The 19,742-nt window shown below is 44.8% G+C and overlaps 1 protein-coding gene across 1 annotated transcript in view; it reads left to right on the forward strand.

Annotated features, from left to right (window-relative positions):
• The window catches only part of IFI27L2 (interferon alpha inducible protein 27 like 2), a 46,978-nt gene that overhangs the window by 26,498 nt on the left and 738 nt on the right, over positions 1 to 19,742 (forward strand). Inside the window, 4 exon segments of the mRNA XM_027767080.1 lie at positions 17,790 to 17,920; positions 18,998 to 19,071; positions 19,210 to 19,239; positions 19,688 to 19,742. The exon segment at positions 19,688 to 19,742 is cut by the window's right edge and continues 20 nt beyond it. Coding sequence (XP_027622881.1) covers positions 19,065 to 19,071; positions 19,210 to 19,239; positions 19,688 to 19,742 — 92 coding nt within the window. The 5' untranslated portion in view covers positions 17,790 to 17,920; positions 18,998 to 19,064.

Consider the following 19,742-nt stretch of genomic DNA (forward strand, 5'->3'; position numbering starts at 1 on the left):
TGGTTCCCTACTATCTGCTTTTAAGACTCATTATGAAGCTACAGTAACCGAGACAGTGAGTTATACATGCATCAGTGAAAAAGGGTAGATGCAAAAACAGACCCATAGAGATATGATCTTGATTTTTAAACCTTTTACAAAGTTTACTAGAGAGACCAGTGGATGCCATAATGGTTATCGTTGGACGACCGCAGTTCATAATAGACCTGGACCCAGCAGCTTGGAACTCACACTGGGCGCACGTGCATGCATGCCCAAAATCCTGAAAGGAGACTGGAGAAGGGATTGCAGCGTGGCTATCCACCCTGCAGGGGCTGACTTCTCACTTTCTGTCTCTGTCTCTCTCTGTCTCCAGCGAGCGCACACGCTCTATAGCAAAAATCTCCCTAAAAAAAATTGCTACAGGGTGTGTGACCTTGCCAGAGAGAGACAGAAAGAAAGAGAAGAAAAGTGAGAAAGTCCTCCCCATGGGGAATAGTCACACCACAATCCCTTCTCCTCTGTTTCTCCTTTCAGAGTTTTGGGCACACACACATATACATGCACCCAGCATGTATTTTCAAGCCATAGGGTCTGAGACTCGAATTGCAGTCCCAGTCGACCATGTGGGATCCAGTCGCCTTAACCACCACACCACCAGCTGGTCAAGCCAAATAGTTCTTTATAAAGGCATGAAGACAATTAAATGGAGAAAGTATAGTCTTATCTATCAAATTGTATAGATAATATTAAATATCCACATGCCGAAAAGAATCTCACCTGAACTCGAATCACACCTTACACAAAACGCAACTTGAAATTGATCTAAATTCATCACATAAAATGTAAAGATTATTCGAAAAAAAAAGGCCACAGCATATCTACATGTCCTTGAATTTAATGACGAGTCTCAGAAATGACTCTGAAAGCACTATCTATAACACTAAAAACTGGTAAATTGGACTTTATTCAAATTAAAAACGTTTTCTTGTGAAAGGCACTGATAAGAGGATGTTGAGACAAGCTTCAGACTGAAAAACAAATATTTGAAAATCATATCAAAATCAAAATCAAAAGACTTATGTCCAAAATGTATGAAGCTAAGAAATAAAATCAATATCCCAGTTGTAAGCAGCGGCCAATGCCAGGTGCAGGGCTGGCTCACGGAGAGGAGGTGTCGAGTCGGGCTTGTCAGAGAAACGGAAGCGGACAGACTTGCACGTACAGCCTGTCCTCCCATCTGACCGACAAACGGTAACTAAGGGGAGATGACGCGGGCAGGTTGAAATACCAACCGCATAGTGGCCCAGGAAAGGAGCCTTGCACTGGGACCAAACAGGGTGTCAGCCTGTCTTTCCCTGCTGTCAGAAGGTTAGCCTTTCTCTACACGTGCCCTCTGAATGAGTCTTTCTCTCCAGGGCTCCGTACTTCACTACCCTCCTTCCATTTGTTTTAAATCCAGAGCCCCTTTGACCTGGGTAAAAGTCAGATAAGAGGGGCCCAGCAGGTGGCGTGGTCCTGAAAGCACCAGATTCCCACATGGTTGACTGTGGTTCTAGCTCCAGACCCATTGACTTGAAAATCACACTGGGTACGTGTGTGCGTGTGTGTGCGTGTGTGTGTGTGTGTGTGTGTGCATGTTCAAAATCCAGAGGAGACTGGAGGGGGAGCGTGGCATGGCACTCCCCCTGGGAGGATGGTGAGTTCTCACTTTCCTTCTCTTTGTCTCTCTCTGGTGAGTGCACAACACCTACAGCAAAACATTAAAAAAAAAAAAAAAAAAAACAAAAAAAAAAAAAAAATTCAGACAAAAGCTGGTCCTTGAGAAGTCACAGCAGTGACAGACAGCAGGCAAAGAATTTGAGACTGCAATCCAGGCGCCTATGCCCTGGCCCCCCCAGGGCACACAAGAAGTTGGGTGGTCTCAATGTCCCCTCCCTTCCTGAGTTCTCAGGATTCTCCACACAGCCCACAGCTCCCCAGCACAGAAGCCATGGTCTCCACCAACACAGACCTCCTGGCAGGCTGCAGCGGCCTCTATGATTTTGACATATATTTTATACGGCCCATTTTCACTGCCAGAGACAGTTCACAAAGTGCACTTGATCCTGCAGAAGGAAACAGAGCGCTTTGCCCACTGGGATGTGTGTGTGCTACGTACGGCCACAGGCAACTTTCCCAAAGTCTTTTGCTTTACTGGGGCACCTCACTAGGCCAGGAACAATGGGACCTCAGAATAATAGGACAGTCACCACCATTTCAAGGCTGCTCTCAGAGGCGGGGGTGTGGGTGACATTAAACACACAGGAGGGTCTGCAGCAGTGGCATGCTGCCCCTGGCAGGCTGGGCTCATAGCTTCACAGTAGCTACATTTTTGCAGACCAGCAGTGCAATGGGCCAGGCCCCGGTTCCTATGAAAAATTTGGGCTCCATTTCCTTCATGCTGCCTGCTGCCCAGGGGGCTTCCACCAGACCGTGCCAACCCTGGACTTCAGCCTCCTCACTGATAAAATACGAGCATCAGCTCCTACCCTGGTGGCCTCACTGGCTCGTGGCAAGGATCAAGAGAAATAAAAAAAAGTAAACTTTTTTTTTAATGCAAAATGCTATATTCCTACAATATGAAGGTTGGTCCATGGACCAGCAGCACCGGTACCACCTGAGCGCTTGGTAGAAATGCAGATTCCCAGTCCCCACCCCAGGCCTTCTGGATCAGAATCTGCATTTTAGCAGGTACTCCTCCAGGCCATTTTCGTGGGAGGTGCAGCAGCACACAGCCTACATGTGGTGAGGAGAGATGAATGTGCTGTTTGGAGACTGTAGCTCTTAGTTTAAATACAACTCCGCCTTGGAAGGTCTTCACGACCTTGGGAAGCTGCAGGAGCCTCTGTTTTCTCAGCTGGAGAGCAGTCGCACTGCACTGTAGTGAGAGCATGTGAGACAGTGAGGGGAGAGGCCAAGGGCTGAGAGGCAGAGAGCCCTTTCCTCGTGGGTTAGAGGGGAAGGGAGAGGTCTGGGGGTGACCCTAGGGCCAGGCAGGAAGTGGAAGAGGAGAAGCTGAGATGACAAAGCAGAGCAGAACAGGTCAGGGCTGCCCTCAGCCAGCCTTGTTCCCCACTACCCACCTTCCCCACTTGCCTAAGCTATTTGGTATTGGAGTCTCAAGTTAGCTGGATCCAGGACAGCTGAAGAGGAAACAGCTCCTGCTGGGCTGTCAGATATGTTAAGTGGCACCAGAGTGCAGCAGGTTTGCAGCCTGCCTCCAGGCCTCAGTGTCCCCCAATGGGTACCTGGAGACCCAGGACTGAGGTCAGTCACACAGCAGCCGCATCCTCCAGGTTGCAAATTGGGCAGCTGCGGGGAATCTCCCCCACTGTGTCAGAGCAATTGTCCGCACACTGAATGATATTCTCCTTATATGGCACGTGGCTTTTCAATTTTTTTGGGGGGAGAGGTTTTTGCTATAGGGCGTGTGTCCTCACCAGAAAGACAGAGAGAGACAGAGAGACAGAAAGCATGGCATTTCTGTTAAGCAAGCATCTTGCATTTCATAATTCCCCAGCAATACTCGGAAGTGGACTGCACCATACTCGACGAGATTCCATTCAAGTAACTGCCCGGGGAGAGGTACCACGAGTGAAAGGATGTAAGTGCTCCATTGCGTGGGTTTAAAAATCCCAACTTTATGGGGCTGTGCCAGCATTAAGTGAGGTAGCGTGTGGACTCCTGGTGCAGGTTTGTCACGAGTCTTCTCCCCGCAGTCTTCAGATGACCAGAAAGCTTCGCTCTGACCCAGGGGCCTCCTTGGCCTCGGCCCTGGCAGTCCGGCTCTAATGACTCTGCTAATCAATGCTTCCCATCCACAGATGGAGCCCCAGACCCTGATACCCAAATCCCTGGCTCCTGGCTGGTGGTATTCTCTTCAGAAGAAGCTCTTCTCTTCCCTTCAAGTACCACAAGCAGGCTGACCTTCTGTGCTTTCCATAGCTGAACTCAACCCCTTGAGGAAACCGCGTTAAAGAATTCCTGGGCTAGCTGTTTGGCCCAGGTGGATAAGGATGCTGGATCCTGTATTTCCTACACTTCGAGTCCTGGACCTGGTGGCTTGTGTGCCCCCAATCCCAAACAGTGGAAGAGATGGAGGAGAAGGGATTGCAGAATGCCCATGCCTCATGGGGAGTGCTTTTTCCCCCTCCCTCTGCCTCTCTGTCACTCTCTGACCAGCACAGGTGCCCTCTAGCATAAAAAGAATTCCTGCTAGACAGTCATTTTAGATTTATGTACTTATTTATTATTGATATTTAATTTGCTATAGGACACTTGCACTCACAGAGAGAGAAAGAGAGAGAGAGGGAAGGCGAGGAAGCAAGTCGCCAGGTCCAGGACTCAAACCATGGTTAGTCATATGGGAGTCCAGCACCTTAACCACTTCACCACTTCCTGACCCCTAGACGGGCATTTTAAATGTCCATGTGTATACATGCAAACCATAGAAAACAATCAAATCAATATGTGGGGTACACTGAGCAAGGACTGATTCAGCACTGACTAGGTGTGGTTGATTAAATCAGCAATCCCCAGCCTTCTTGGTACTGGGAACTTGTTTTGTAGAAGACAAGTTTTCCTCAAATGGGGGAATAGGGAGATGGTTTATGAGAAAGGACAACCTCGACCCCTCACATGCATAGTTCGCAATAGGGTCCGTGCTCCCATGGGAATCTAAAGCTACAGCTGACCTGACAGGAGGCAGAGCTCAGGGGTAAGGCCAGTGATGGGGAGCGGTCGTACACACAGATGAAGCGCCACTCGGTCACCAGCAGCTCACCTCCTGCAGTGCGGCTCAGTTCCTAATGGGCCATGAACCAGTACTGGTGGGTTGGGGACCTCTGTATTAGATCACTAGCTCCAATTCTTCACCCCTCCCTGTTATCGGCACTCGTTAATTTTGGGCTTGACCATGTGACTCGTTTTGGCCAATGGAATGGGATAGAAGTGACAGTGTGGCACTTTCAAATCCCAGGAGACCCTTTACGTTCCTGCCATCAGCATAATAGGACGTCCCTGGCAGCTGCCGTCCACTAGGCTGGACTTCAGAATACAGGAAGAGCAGGACTGTCCCAGTGGACCCACAGACCCTCAGAGCAAAGCCACCCAGCCAAGCCTACCCTAGATTAACAGGTCTGCAAGAAACCAAGTATTCAATAAAAAGATGGTTGTTTTAGGCCATAGTGATGTGGGGTCACCTACTATGCAGCATTACTGGAGCCATAGCAAACCAATACACCAAGTGATAGATGTGGAAAAATAAAATGGGAGAAAAGACATAGGGGTGGGGGGAGAAAAGGAGAAGAGCAGAGGGAGAAGGTGGAGTTTCTCCTGCTGTGTTAGCTCATTATGACTAAGGAGTGGCATGGCCTGTTGCATGTTCTCAACACCAAGCGCTCCTGCGATAACACAAAGTCCTGTCAGACCAGCTGCACGGAATCCTGAGAACAAAGGTAAGAACCCAGCCCAGAAGGACAGGCAGTTTTCTGGGAGGCAGGCAGGCAACTGTGGTGCTAGGAGAACAGGGGTGGGGTCCACAGGACCAGAGCTGCACTGGGGGTGACATCCGCCAGTTATGTCTGAAGTTATATCCACGGGATGTCCAATGGTGGCACTTAGGAGACCTGGGGACCATGGGATACGTGCCCACTCTAGTGACTCAAATGGTGGTTCCCAAAAGGTATATCCACATCCTAACCCTTAAAACTTGAGAACGTAACCTTATTTGAAAAAGGTCTTTGCAGAGGTCATCGGGCTAGGCTCTCAAAATGAAATCAGTCTGGATTATCCAGGTGGGCCCTAAACCCAATAAAGTGCTTTTAAGGGGCAGAAGAGAAGACACTGACACAGAGAAGGCCCCTGAACATGGAGGCAGAGGCTGGAGTGATGCAGTCACACCCAAAGGACCCCTAGAGCCACGGAAGCCAGCACAGTCCAGGGAGACCTAGCCCTGGAGCCGCCTGAGGGAGCATGGCCCTGCTGGCACTTGGTTTCACACTTGTGGCCTCCAGGACTACGAGAGAACAGCGAATTCTTCAAAAGCACCCAGTTTGGGGGAATTTGTTATGGCGGTCCTGGGAAATTAATTCACCCCTCCACCCTGAATCACAGCACAATGTGGAGGCCTCCTCTCAGAGACTGGCCCTCAGAAGAGTCCCTTCACACTTAGGCACTTGTTAGAAAGTATTTCATGCTGAGTGCTGGCCTCTCACTTATTCTGTACAGCAAAGAGCCGAGAGCCTCTCTCAATCCCTGCAAGCTTGTAGGGTCGCCTGGCAGATCGGTAAAGGAGGTGGGATCATTATTGCTCTGAAGTGAAACCATGCCTGTGAGTGCTGGGCTGCAGGTAATAGACATTTGTTTTTCATTTTTAAGGTTTTTGCCGTAGGGCACAGGTGCTTGCTGGACAGAGACAGAGAGAAACAATGGGAAAGAAAGTGAGAAATCACCCCCTCCCCCCGAGGGGATGGCCACACCACAACCTCTTCCTCTTTCTCCTCCTGAGGTTTTGGGCATGTATACACATGCACCCAAGTGTGATTTTCTTCTTTTTCCTTATCTTTTTTTTTTTTTTTTTTTTTTGGGGTGTTTTTTTTTTTTTTTTTTTTTTTTTTTTTTTTTTTTTTTTTTTTTTTTTTTTTTTTTTTTTTTCGGGGGGATGGCCATGTCACAATCCTCTTTCCTCCATTCTCCTTTTGGAATCTTGGGCACTCACGCACACAAGCCTGGCGTGAGTTTTAGCCATCAGGTCTGGAACTCGAACCGCAGTTGACTACATGGGAGTCCAACGACGTCACCATTTCGCCATCTGCTGGTCCCCCCAGTGTGATTTTTCAAGCCATCAGGCCTGGGATTCAAACCAGGGTCACCCATGTGGCAGTTCAGCACCTTACTCACTATGCCACCTGCTGGCCCCAGTGACAGACTTTTAAAGTCGACTTTCACAGGAAGTGGGTATGCCATGAGAGATCACGAACAGAAGCAGAGCTGCTCCACTGTCACACAAACGAGGACTTGTGGCTTGGGATTAATTTCCCAGTGAGGGCATCTTTTATAGATTTAAAAATGGGAAATAGGGCATCATTAAATATTCAGGGTCACGTTACACCACCATGTACGGTATTTCACACACCACTCGGGGAAAGGCTCTCGAATAGGCTCCAGTGACTGCTTTGCGCCTAACTAGTGTTTGACATGTACAAGATGTAAGTAACAACCTGCTGGATGAATAAATGGACGCTGCTTTAATACAGGCATCAAACACCTTGTTGTTAGGCCATGAGATGTTGTCCCGCAGACCAGGGGGTGCTCGCCTGATTCTCCAGGATGTCAGGCAACAGAGAAAGGAACCCTCAAATAAGCTAGTCCCCTCCAGTGCAAGAGATAGGGAGGTGGGTCACTGGGGGCAAGGAGACAGGCCTGGCCCCCATGGGCATCAGAGGAAAAGACCAGCAGTGTAGGGAGAGGAGAGCCCTTTACCCTCCCACGGCCTGAGCCCAGGTCTGGGGGCCTGCAGAGGAGATCTCACCAGTGCCGGCTTGGCCACTCATAGTCATTGGTATGGCCGTCCTTGTGGTCATCAGGGGTGACTTAATGTAAAACTGTCCAGCAACTTCACTTCTCTTCAAGACTGAGAAAACCTGGCCCCACCCAACCCCCATCCCACAGGGCAGTGCCACAGATCCGTGCCTTCCTTTACGCTGGGCAGGGACAGTTCTCTGCTCAAGTTCTGTCGAAGTGATCCTGGCCCTCAGGCTGCAATTTTTCCTACAGTGCAATACTCAACACACGTGTTGCTATCAAAGACGGGGGAAAACGTGCTGTGTCAACGAAATGAGAGAGATTTAGATTGTGAATTGGAGAAAGGTTCCCTCTCGGTGTTTAATAGACAAACACCTAGGCAGGCACCTGATCTGTCTGGCTGAATAAGTGAATGTGACCCCCAAGCCTAGGCCTCCCTGCCCAAAGTTTTCCCTTGGGCTCTCCTCTCCCTGCGTGATAGCGGAGGTTTCATTTGTCCACTGCTCTTTCTCCAGATTTTACAGCAGTGTTCAACATGTAGAAAATCTCAACAAATGGGGCCAGATGGCACAGTGGTTATGTCACTGGACTCCCACATGGCTGACTATGGTTCAAATTCTGGACCCAGTGGCTTAAAACTCACATCAGGCATATGTGTGTGCAAGCCCAAAGGCCCAAGAGAAGAATGGAGGAGGGATGGATGCAGCCTGGCATCCCCCCCGGGAGTGATTTCACACTTTTCCTCTCATTGTCTCTGTCTCTGTCTCTGTCTCTCTCTCTCTGGTGAATGCACATGCCTTATTGCCCCCCCCCATTAGAAAAAAAAACCTCAATAAATGTTTGCCAATGAATAAAGGAGTAGCCCTAGAAGCAGCCACCAGTAGGGATCTAGTAGGGCTTAGGGCAGCTTAAGACATACAAGGCCTATGAGATAAGGTTGAAGAGACTCGAACGTTGGATGCAGTCAGACATCAAGAGAATGCAGAAATGAAGACATGGAAAAATTCTCTGTCTCTTCCTCTGGCTTCTCTCTGTGTAGTTGCTCTATTTCTCTTTTCTCAACAGATCAGCTTTTTCTCTAACTCAGCCCACAGAGAAGGGTAGAATATGTTACCCCACAGCTACCCTGCTCCTTGTCACAAATACAGCTACCTGCTTAGTGTCTCTAGCTCTCTCTCTCTTTCCAAATTCCCAGAGAAAGAATCCTGATTGGTCCAGGTTGGCCAAGTGCTTATCCCTGGTCCAATGGATGTGGTCAGGGGTGTTGACAAACATGATCCCAGAAGCCTGCTTCTAAACAGGCAGTTCAGGGCATCAGTGAGACTTGTCCCAAAAGAAAGTAGTACGAAACCTCTTCCAGTGAGAGGTTCAGGACAAGTCTGCTCCAGTCCTTGAAACAGATATCCATCTCAACTGACCTGGGAGCTAGGGGGTTACAAGGTGGAAAAGCTCATAGGAGAGCAGAGTTAAAGTACAAGTTTGGGTGCAAAAAATGCTTGAAGTTCATGCATCTTTCTTTCACCCCAGGCATTTTTCCAGGAATTTTTGCACATTCTGCTAATTATCTAACCTCTCTGCCACTGTGCTTGTAGTTCGAGGTATTGCTACAAGAGGACACTCTAACACAACTAGTGAATTTTCCAAAAATCAGTCCTTAGAACACAACTTTTGCAGTAAGGGATCTGCAAAGCTGACAGACTGAGACAGGACAGGGACCCACCATCTCAGAATTTGTGGCCTACTGTTCAGCCCTGCCATATCTCTTGAAAGAGGGCACCTACCAGATAGATGCAGTCACTGTATTATAAGTTGAATGATTGGCTCACAATACCAGTGGGATTTTCAAAGCAAAGCCAGGAATCTTAGTTCAAGGGAGGCCTGAGGACTACATTAAAGGAAGGCAAAGTAAGAGAAAAATACAAAAGTTCAGCACTAAAAATCTTTAACAGGCGCTAGTGCAAGCTTGGGTTTTTGGTTTTTTGGGTTTTTTTGTTTGTTTTTGCTTTGCAGATCCATGTTTTCTAAATGACTGAATGAACATTTCCTTGTTAATGTACACTGGGTTATTTTCAGTTGGGAGTATTATAATTTGAACACTGTGTGCTAGTCATGAGGACATCATGTTTTCACTGCCCTTGAGTAAATGCCTAGGAGTGGAATAAATGCATAGGTGTGTGTTTAACTTTGTAAGAAAAGCCAACAGTTTTCCAGAAAGAGAGTCACGTTTTAAACTCCTACCGGGAATATTTGATAGTTGCTCCACATCCTTGCTAACACTTGGGATGGTGAGTCTGCCGTTTTATCCACTCTAGTGTGTGTAATGTGGTCTTTTATTGTGGCATTATCTTACATTTCTCAAAAAAATATATAGATATATATATATAGAGAGAGAGAATCTGGGACCAGCAGGTGGCGTGGTGGTTGGGGACGCTGGACTCCCACATGGATGACCGTGGTTCAAGTCCTGGACCTGGCGGCTGCTTTCTCACGTTCTCTCTCTCTCTCTCTCTGGTCAAAAATTTAAATACATAAATAAATAAATAAATAAATAAAGTTAAATAAAAATCATTTTTAAAAATATGTATTGAGAATCCTAAGCTTTAGCTTATTGCAAAATATACTTACTTCTTCTTCTTCTTTTTTTTTTTTTTTGTAAGAATTCTAGATTGGGGCCAGTTTGAATCCCAGACTGGGCAGCTTGCTTTCTCGCTTTCCCTTTCTCTTTCTCTCTCTAGTCAAATTAAAAAATAATCATAACAAATGGAGTCAAGTAAATAAATCTTTTTTTAAAAAAGAATTCTAGATTGATCATTTTTTTCAATACTTTGTAGATTGTCATTATGTTGTCTCTGGTCCCTATTTTTTTATAAGAAATCTGCTGTTGATCTTATTTATATTTACTCATTAAAATGTTTATCATTTTCCCTCTGGCTGTCTTTATTATTTTATTTTATTTTTAATATCCGATTATCAAAAGTGCCACTATAATGTGACTAGGCATGGTCATCTTTGCATTTATCCTCTTGGGAGGGTTCGTTGAGCTTTCTGGATCAGTGAGTTACGGTTTCTGCTTTTTTTCAAATTTGTAAAATTTTTAGCCAATGTTTTCTCATATATTTCTCTTACCCATTCTCTCTTTTTACTAATTCCACGCATGTTTGGCCACTTGATAGTTTCATAGTTCAGGCTCAATTTTCCTTTCTATACTTCAGCCTGGGCTCCTTTCACTGGCCTGTGTTCAAGTTCAAGTTCTCCTGTTGTGCCCCATGTGCGGTTAACCCCAGCCAGTGAGTTTGTAATTTCATCTATTGTTATTTCTCAGCGTCATAAGTTGAAGATAATTTTTATAGCAGCCAACTATCTCCTGAAATTCCTAGTTGCTTCAATCACTATATTTTACTTTCCTCTAGATTCTTTAAAGTATTTATCAAATTATTGGAAGACATATCTCTGCTAATTTCAATATACGAGTTTCTAAAACAAGTGTTTTTTTTAATTGGATGTTGGACATTGTATCTAGGAAGGGCTTATCTTCTAGTTTATTTTTTATTTATTTGACCATAGTTTTTTTCTTTCTTTTCTTTTTTTTTTTGAGAGAGATTTTGCCATAAGGCACGTGTGCTCACCAGAGAGAGACAGAAAGTGAAAAATCACTCCCCAGGGGGTTGGCCATGCCACAATCTTTTCTCCTTCATTCTCCTCTTGGGATTTTGGGCATGTACACACATATACCTGGTGTGAGCTTTAAGCCACTGAGTCTGGGACTCGAACTGTGGTAGACAATGTGAGAGTCCAGCGATATAACCATTGCACCACCTGCTGGACCTGGCCATAGCTCTTTGATGACTTTAAAGCAGGGTTTGACAAACATGGCCCACAGACTAAATTTAGCTTGCAAGCCTTCTTTAAAACAATAGATCATAAGAAAGAATGTTTTTTATGTTTTTAAAAGAATGGTTAAGAAAAAAGAATAATATGCAGCAAAGGGCATATGGGCCCTGCCCAAGCCTAAAATATTTACTCTCTGGCCCATTACAGAGTACTTATTAGCATGTGCTTTAAAGAAAAAATATTTTTTGTTTATCTGGTGATTCCTCCTTTTTCCACAGTAGCAAAGGTGTTTCACCCTCTTCTACATCTTTGCTGTAATAGAACTCATACCCGTTGTTTTAATTTATACTTTCCTGATGTGTAACGAGACTGTGTATCTTTTCACATATGTACTGGCTATTTGAATAGCCTCATTTTGTAGTTCTTTTAAGTCTCTTGGATATTTTTCTGCTAGATTGTGTCTTTTTGCTGACTTGTATGTTCTGAGTAGAGTATATAAATGCAGACATGTGGCAAATACGTACATATATGGCACACATACACATACAGCAAGTAGTTTCCCCAATGTGTGGTTTGACTTTCTGGGGGTTTTTTGGTTCATTTTTTTCTTTTTTTTTTTTTTTTTTTTTACCATAGGGCCCAGGCACTTGCCAGAAAGAGATAAGGAGAGAAAGTGAGAAATCACCCCTCCAGGGCGATGGCCACCTCCCAATCCCTTCTTCCTCCGTTCTCCTCCTGGGATTTTGGGCATGTACACACATGCACCCGGCATGATTTACATGCCACCAGGTATGGGACTAGAACTGTGGTCAGTCATTTGGGCGTTCAGTGCCTTAACCACCACACTACCTGGCCCCTTTCCTTTCCATTCTTGCATGACACCTTTTATTGAACAGAGACTCTTAATTATGTCTAATATAATTTTCCTGTGATTAAGTGGTTTTATATTTGCTGTAAGTTTAGGTCTTTGCTTTCACAATCCAAGAAATTAGAAAAGACCTAGTTGCCACTACTCAGGGGCACCTAAGAAGGTCATTGATACACGTCTGAGTTTTGCATTATCCTTGAAAACAACTTTTTGAAACAGTAAAGGCTATTTGGGCTTTTCATTGATATTCAATTTATTGAAATAAATTAAAATCTTAGGTTTTTAATTTTAATTACATTTTAATGTTCAATATATAAATCTAAGAGGACTTTTGCAGTTTAGTTAATCCAATTTTCCTAAATATTTCAGGTTGCATATATATTAACATAACCAATTTGCTTTTTAAGTTTGTATGTGTATGTATGTACAGACACATATAACTGATTATTTTTTAAAGATTTTTAAAAATCTCTGCACTTGCCAGAGAGAGAGAGATGGAGAGAGAGGAAGTGAAAAATCATCCCGCCCAACGGGCATGGCCATGGTGCAATCCCTTATCCTCCATTCTCCTCTCAGGATTTTAGACACATACACACACGCACCTGGCATGAGTTTCAAACTGCCAGGTCTGGGACTCGAACTGCAATCAGAACCGTAACTAGTATGTCACCTGCTGGCCCGGGTATAACTGACTTAAAAACAAAACAAAACAAAACAAACAAACAAAAAGCACGCTGCATTTGTCTCTAAAAAACAAAGACTCCCCATGGATATGGGTATATTAAATCCAATAAGAAACATATAATTTGGAATTTTAAACTTTCTTAAATTATATTTATTTATGAAATTATTGTTAAAATAGAATATTTTGGAACTCTGTAATCACAAGAATAAATCTCTTAATGAAGCGCACCATTAAAGTCAGAGTTGTAACTCTAACCTGTCACAAATGCAAAGTTCTTACGCACAAGTTAAATACTTTTATGTGCACAAGTTATTCTTAAAATGAATGTTAAAAATATTAACATCATTGGCTTTATTTTATTTTATTTTCATAATAAATACTTATCAACACCCTAGGTTTTTTATAAGTTACAGTCCAAGGCAGTAGTTTTTAACAGGATGTTACTGCCCCCTAGGGGGAATTTTGGAAATTTGAGGACATGCTTTTAGTAGAGCTGTGGAGGGACACTATCAGTATATAGCACATCAGGGCCAAGGATGCCATCATCCTGAAATAACTGAAAAAATCCGGCACAACTAAAAGTTATCCTGTACAAATTTCAGAGATCCTTTAATATAAGTAAAAAATCATGATTTACATGTAAGTGTTATTATTATTTTTTTACATAGTTTTAATGTAGACTGAGGGTGGTGTGAGGTTCAAGTCCCAGACCCAGCAGCTTGAAAAACACACTGGGTATGCGTGCATTCATGCCCAAAATCCCAAAAGAGAAATGGGGGAGAAATGATTGCTGCATAGCTGTACCTCCTGGGAGTTGCTTTCTCACTTACTCTGTCTCTGTAACTCTCTGTCTCTCTCCAGTGAGCACATGCACCTTTGTTGGGGGGGGATGCTCTCCCTTTAAAAAATTAATAATACAGGCTGGATTTTCCAAGAACAGTTATCTTGCAAATCAGAGAAGATCTGTTCTGAACTTTACCAAAATTCAATCTCTATTTCAAAAATAAATCTTGTCACTGGCCATAGTGTCACTATGGCATTTTCATCAGTCTGCAGCGGTCACCTTCATGGGGACTATCTATGGACATACAGCTATGTGTCTTAAGCCCTTGTTTCAAAGCATCAATACAAAAATAAGTGTTAAAAATGTTCTACTGAGTATTGAATCATCTTAAATTCCAATTGATATTGATGCAAACAACTCATTCTTTCCTCATATCTTCTGGTGTAATAGTACTTAAGCACAGACATGTGGAAATACGCACTATGTCATTATAAATAAATGTATTGCTCTTTTGTATTGGGGTTTGAGCAATACTGCTTGTAACTATATATTATCTATGCATTTCGTTTCAGGATAATAGAGAGATTACAAAGTATTATATATGATGCTTAACACAAATGCGTCGCCCTGGACTAACAAGTCTGATACTGCTGAGCTTTTTGATCAAATAATAAACTTATAAGCATAAAACAGTGTGATATTGTTCCCAGAAGAAACAGTTATTTGAACCAGAACAGAAAATGCCAAAATAGGTATTCTGGTTTATATACCAGTATATGAGTCTTGAATACGCAGATGGAATTTCAAATCGAAGATGAAATGAAAGGTACTTCAATAAAAAGGGTGTTGGTACAAACGGCTGAGACATGTATAGACATGTGGCACACTCTGTATGTACCGAACTAAATTCCAAATAGATTCAAACTTAATTTAAAAAAGTGAAACCTTAGAAAAATCTCAAGAATATGTAAGTGATGATGTATCTGAATGGCCGTTTTAGGGGCACACAGGTAAAAATATTAAAATAAAATGTTGGCAAATTTGCATTAATTTTTTATTAAAATTATTTATTTTTGTATATACATTCAATTGCATTGTTTAGCTTAAAATGTGAACATTTCTCCCCAGTCTCGTTGATCAAAATATCTTCAACCGATAATACTGCACTTCTTCATCCCGTCAACACTCTACCTCCATATCCCTTCTCCAGATGTCCTTCATTAGGCCCCCCTCCTCCACATACACCTCATCTGACATTCACACCCATCTCTTGTGTTTGTACAACCATTAGTCAATCAGCTTCAGTCATAGAGTGCAGACATTCGGTATATGTTAAGTGGGGACATACAATGTCTCTCCTTCATAGCCTGGCTTGCCTCACTCAGCAGTAAATCTTCCATATTTTTCCACTTTCTGTCAAAAGCCAGGGTTTTGTTGGTTTTTATGGCTGAGTAGTATTCCATAGAGTCTATGTGTCACAGTTTTTCAATCCATTCCTCCATACGGGGGCATTTGGGTTGGTTCCATGACTTAGCAATTGTGAAAAGTGCCACAATAAACATCGATGTGCAAGCACTTTTCCAATGAAGAATTCTTCTGTCCTTTGGGTAGATACCGAGGAGTGGGATTGCTGGATCATATGGTAGTTCTATTTGTAGATTTTTGAGGAATCTCCAGATTATTCTCCACAGGGGCTGGACCAATTTACATTCCCACCAGCAGTGTAAAAGAGTTCCCATTTCACCACACCCCTGCCAACACTTATAATTTTTTTTTTATCTTAGATATTTTGACTGGGGTTAGGTGGTATCTCGTTTTTATCTGCATTTCCCTTACGATGAGGGATGTTGAACATTTTTTCATATGCCTTTTGGCTATTCATATGTCATCTTTAGAGAGTGTTTTTTTTTATTCTTTCTCTCATTTTTTAATAGGGTTGATCATCTTTTATCCAATTGCATTAATTTTTTTAAATAGAGAGGTAAGACATTTATGGGACACAGAAATGGATTATTACTTATTGATAATGTGTGTAGTATTCTCAGCTAGACTGCTCTGAGGTGTATTTCATGTTGGGTAAATTCTCTTTACAAGCTAACTGATGTATAGTGATTGAACGTATTAAAAATAATCATAATTAATTTTTTAAAATTTCAGGGGGTAGAGGTTTTTGCCTGAGGGTGTGTATACTTGCTGGAGAGAGACAGAGACAGTGAGAGGGAAAGTGAGAACTCACCCCCCTGGGGGGGGATGACTACATTGCAATGCCTTCTCCTTGATTCTTCTCCGGGGATCTTGGGCACACAGGCACACACGCCCGGTGTGATTTTTCAAGGTGCCAGGTCCAGGACTCAAACCACAGTTGACTGTGGGAGAGTCCAGTGATGTAACCACTGTGCCATCTGCTGGTCCCAAATTTGCATAAATACTAAGAATTTTTTTGTGTAAGAGAAAAGACAGTGATGAAATGGGAAAAAATTGCAGCATCTCTGAGAACCGATCACTAATATATCAGTAATCCCTATATATCAGTAAGGAAAAAAATGCAGTAGAAAAACAATCCAAGAATATGGAAAGATAACTCACAAAATAAGGATGGTATAAGCCTAAGAAACTTAAGAATAGTTTTGCTTCACCAGTAGTAAAAATAAATGTAAATTAAAATTTCACCATTTTCAATTATTACATCAACAAGGTTTCTTTGACAAGCAACTGTTAGTGAAGAATAGAGAAAAATAGATCCTCCCATATACTTTTTTAAAAAGCTTTTTTGTAATTATTTATTCCATTTTATTTATTCATTAACTTATTTTAATTTGACTGGAGATAGACACACACACACACACACACACACACAGAGAGAGAGAGAGAGAGAGAGAGAGGGAGAGGGAGAGAGAGAAGGAAAGTGAGAAAACAAACCACCAGGTCTAGATTTTGAACCGCGGTCAGCCATCGGGAGTGTCCAGCTCCTTAACCATATCACCTGCTTGTCCCCCTCCCATATACTTCCAGGGAGTGTGAACTGATACGATGATCTTGGAGGCAACCTAATAGTAAGAGTGTGTATGTGTGCACGTGTGTGTGCATAATGCACAATAAGTATCAGTGTCATAAGAAATGTGTAGTTTCTGACCCAGCAACTTCACCTGGAGAAGTACATGAACAGAAAATGCGTAGGTCAGCAGGTGGTGTGGAGGTGAGGGTGGCTGGACCCCTCACAGCTGACTCTGTTTCAAGTCCCAACTTAGCATCTGAAAATCATGCTGGGTGCGTGTGCCTATGTGCCCAAAACCCCAGCAGGAGAATGGGAGAGAAGGGATTGCAGTGTGACCATCCCCCCGGGGGAGTGATTTCTATCTCTTTGTCTCTCTCCAGGGAGTACATGTGCCCTATAGCAATAAAAAAAGAAAGGGGGGAAGAAGAGAAGAAGGAAGGGAGGGAGGAAGGGAGGAAGGAAATATTTGTGCCCCACGATGCTAGCATTTCATACTGAGGTCACTTATAAGAGCAAGATTTGGAATTTAAACCCTTTACAGGGGGAGCTGATAAACTGATCCACAGCACTTCCACAGGACAGAATATCTGCTGATGATTAAGGATCGTCCTGGAGTTCTGGGAAAGCCCAATATGTAGGGCCAGAAACCAGATCAGTGGTCTCCAGGGGCAGGGAAGGGGTCACGACAAAGGAACATGAGAGGACTTGATGGGGGTGCGCTGAACGGTTCTGTCTCAGCTGGTGGTTCCACCGCTGGCAAAGTTCATCCAAACTCCTAGACCTGTACACTAAACACGTGAATTATTTGTGTAATTTACAGCTCAGTAAACTTCACTTTTATATATCTTGTTGAAGAATAGTGAACAACCTGGGAAAATCTAAACGATAGGTGAAATCGAACGAGTAACTTTAGAAGTACCCTTCACAGAGGGACTGGATCCTGGCAGGTCAGGTGGGGGTGTTCACACGTTCTGGTGATGGACAGCCTGGAGGGAAAAGCTCCTGAAAGGTCAGCGTCTCCCTCTGGAGGCGGAAGTCAGTATTGCTTTTCTCCTTAGGTTTTGTTTGCATTGTTTTGCAGTGAGCAGCTCTCCTGCTCTCAGAGGGCAGAAAGCTACAGCCTGGAGCCAACGCCACGTGCCTCGACTTTCAAATACTTCAGGGATCTTTTCTCTACTAGATCCATCAGCCAGAGAGAAATCCACCCGGAAGGTAGGGCAGATAAGCCAGCGGCCCAGTGCGGGGTGCGGGAAGGTGAGCTGAGTCAGAACTGGGGGGTGGGGAGGTGGGCAGGGGCATGCCGGGCTAACGAGCCAAATCCGGGGAGAGGCGGCCGCGCGAGTAGGGCTTGAGGCTGTCGATCTCCCAGAAGCCTGGGATACCCCTGGCATCTTTGGGCAAGATTTGGAATTTAAACCCTTTACAGGGGGAGCTGATAAACTGATCCACAGCACTTCCACAGGACAGAATATCTGCTGATGATTAAGGATCGTCCTGGAGTTCTGGGAAAGCCCAATATGTAGGGCCAGAAACCAGATCAGTGGTCTCCAGGGGCAGGGAAGGGGTCACGACAAAGGAACATGAGAGGACTTGATGGGGGTGCGCTGAACGGTTCTGTCTCAGCTGGTGGTTCCACCGCTGGCAAAGTTCATCCAAACTCCTAGACCTGTACACTAAACACGTGAATTATTTGTGTAATTTACAGCTCAGTAAACTTCACTTTTATATATCTTGTTGAAGAATAGTGAACAACCTGGGAAAATCTAAACGATAGGTGAAATCGAACGAGTAACTTTAGAAGTACCCTTCACAGAGGGACTGGATCCTGGCAGGTCAGGTGGGGGTGTTCACACGTTCTGGTGATGGACAGCCTGGAGGGAAAAGCTCCTGAAAGGTCAGCGTCTCCCTCTGGAGGCGGAAGTCAGTATTGCTTTTCTCCTTAGGTTTTGTTTGCATTGTTTTGCAGTGAGCAGCTCTCCTGCTCTCAGAGGGCAGAAAGCTACAGCCTGGAGCCAACGCCACGTGCCTCGACTTTCAAATACTTCAGGGATCTTTTCTCTACTAGATCCATCAGCCAGAGAGAAATCCACCCGGAAGGTAGGGCAGATAAGCCAGCGGCCCAGTGCGGGGTGCGGGAAGGTGAGCTGAGTCAGAACTGGGGGGTGGGGAGGTGGGGAGGGGCGTGCCGGGCTAACTAGCCAAATCCGGGGAGAGGCGGCCCCGCAAGTAGGCCTTGAGGCTGGCGATCTCCCAGAAGCCTGGGATACCCATGGCATCTTTGGTCCTAAGGGACAAGAAAGCGCCCCGCTGAGCTTCGTCACTTCCGGAGCTGCGTTCGGTCCAGGAAAGGCTCAGGATGAAGAGTAAGTCTCCTTCCTCGCAGGCCTGGCGGGCTGGGCATGGGGGCATCTCCCTGGGGACTGCCGGGGGTTAGCGTCAGTTGGCGCCTCCATCCGAGGCTAACAATGCCTTCACTCCTTTCTCTGTCCCTTGTTTTCTAGAAGTGGCAGCTGCTGCCGCAGTGGGAGGAGGTGAGTTGCCTGGCCCGTCCCCGTGCTCGGACCTTCCTCGCCCATGACTGGTCCCAGTATGCCTGGGAGACCTCTGCTGGGGTTCAGAGTGGGGAAGCACCCCGGTTTCTCGTACATTACTACAAGAACAGAGGGACAATTTCCTTTGAATGGGAGTTTGGTGGTAAAGACTCAGTGATAGGCTTCACCCCATTTCTGCGCATGCAGTAACCAGCCCCATGAGCAGTGTGACCCTGCGCCTCCCAGGCAGGCTGGTGGAAGCCCCGGCCAGGCCTGCCACCTGGTCTTGCATCACAGGCTGCGCACCTACACATTATTTACCATGGGAGACCTTTCCAAGGTGCCTTCTCCCAAATGCTCAGGACAGACAGTTCCTGGGAACTGTCAAAGAGCTCTTAAGGGGGTCTTCTTGTGAGCCAAACCCCCAGCTCCCTCCTCTGCCCTACAGTGCTGGCTGTGGGCGCTGTGCCCCTGGGGCTCAGCGCCCTGGGCTTCACCACAGC

Source organism: Tupaia chinensis, unplaced genomic scaffold, assembly GCF_000334495.1.
Source record: "Tupaia chinensis unplaced genomic scaffold, TupChi_1.0 Scaffold143913_1, whole genome shotgun sequence".
NCBI lineage: Eukaryota > Metazoa > Chordata > Mammalia > Scandentia > Tupaiidae > Tupaia > Tupaia belangeri.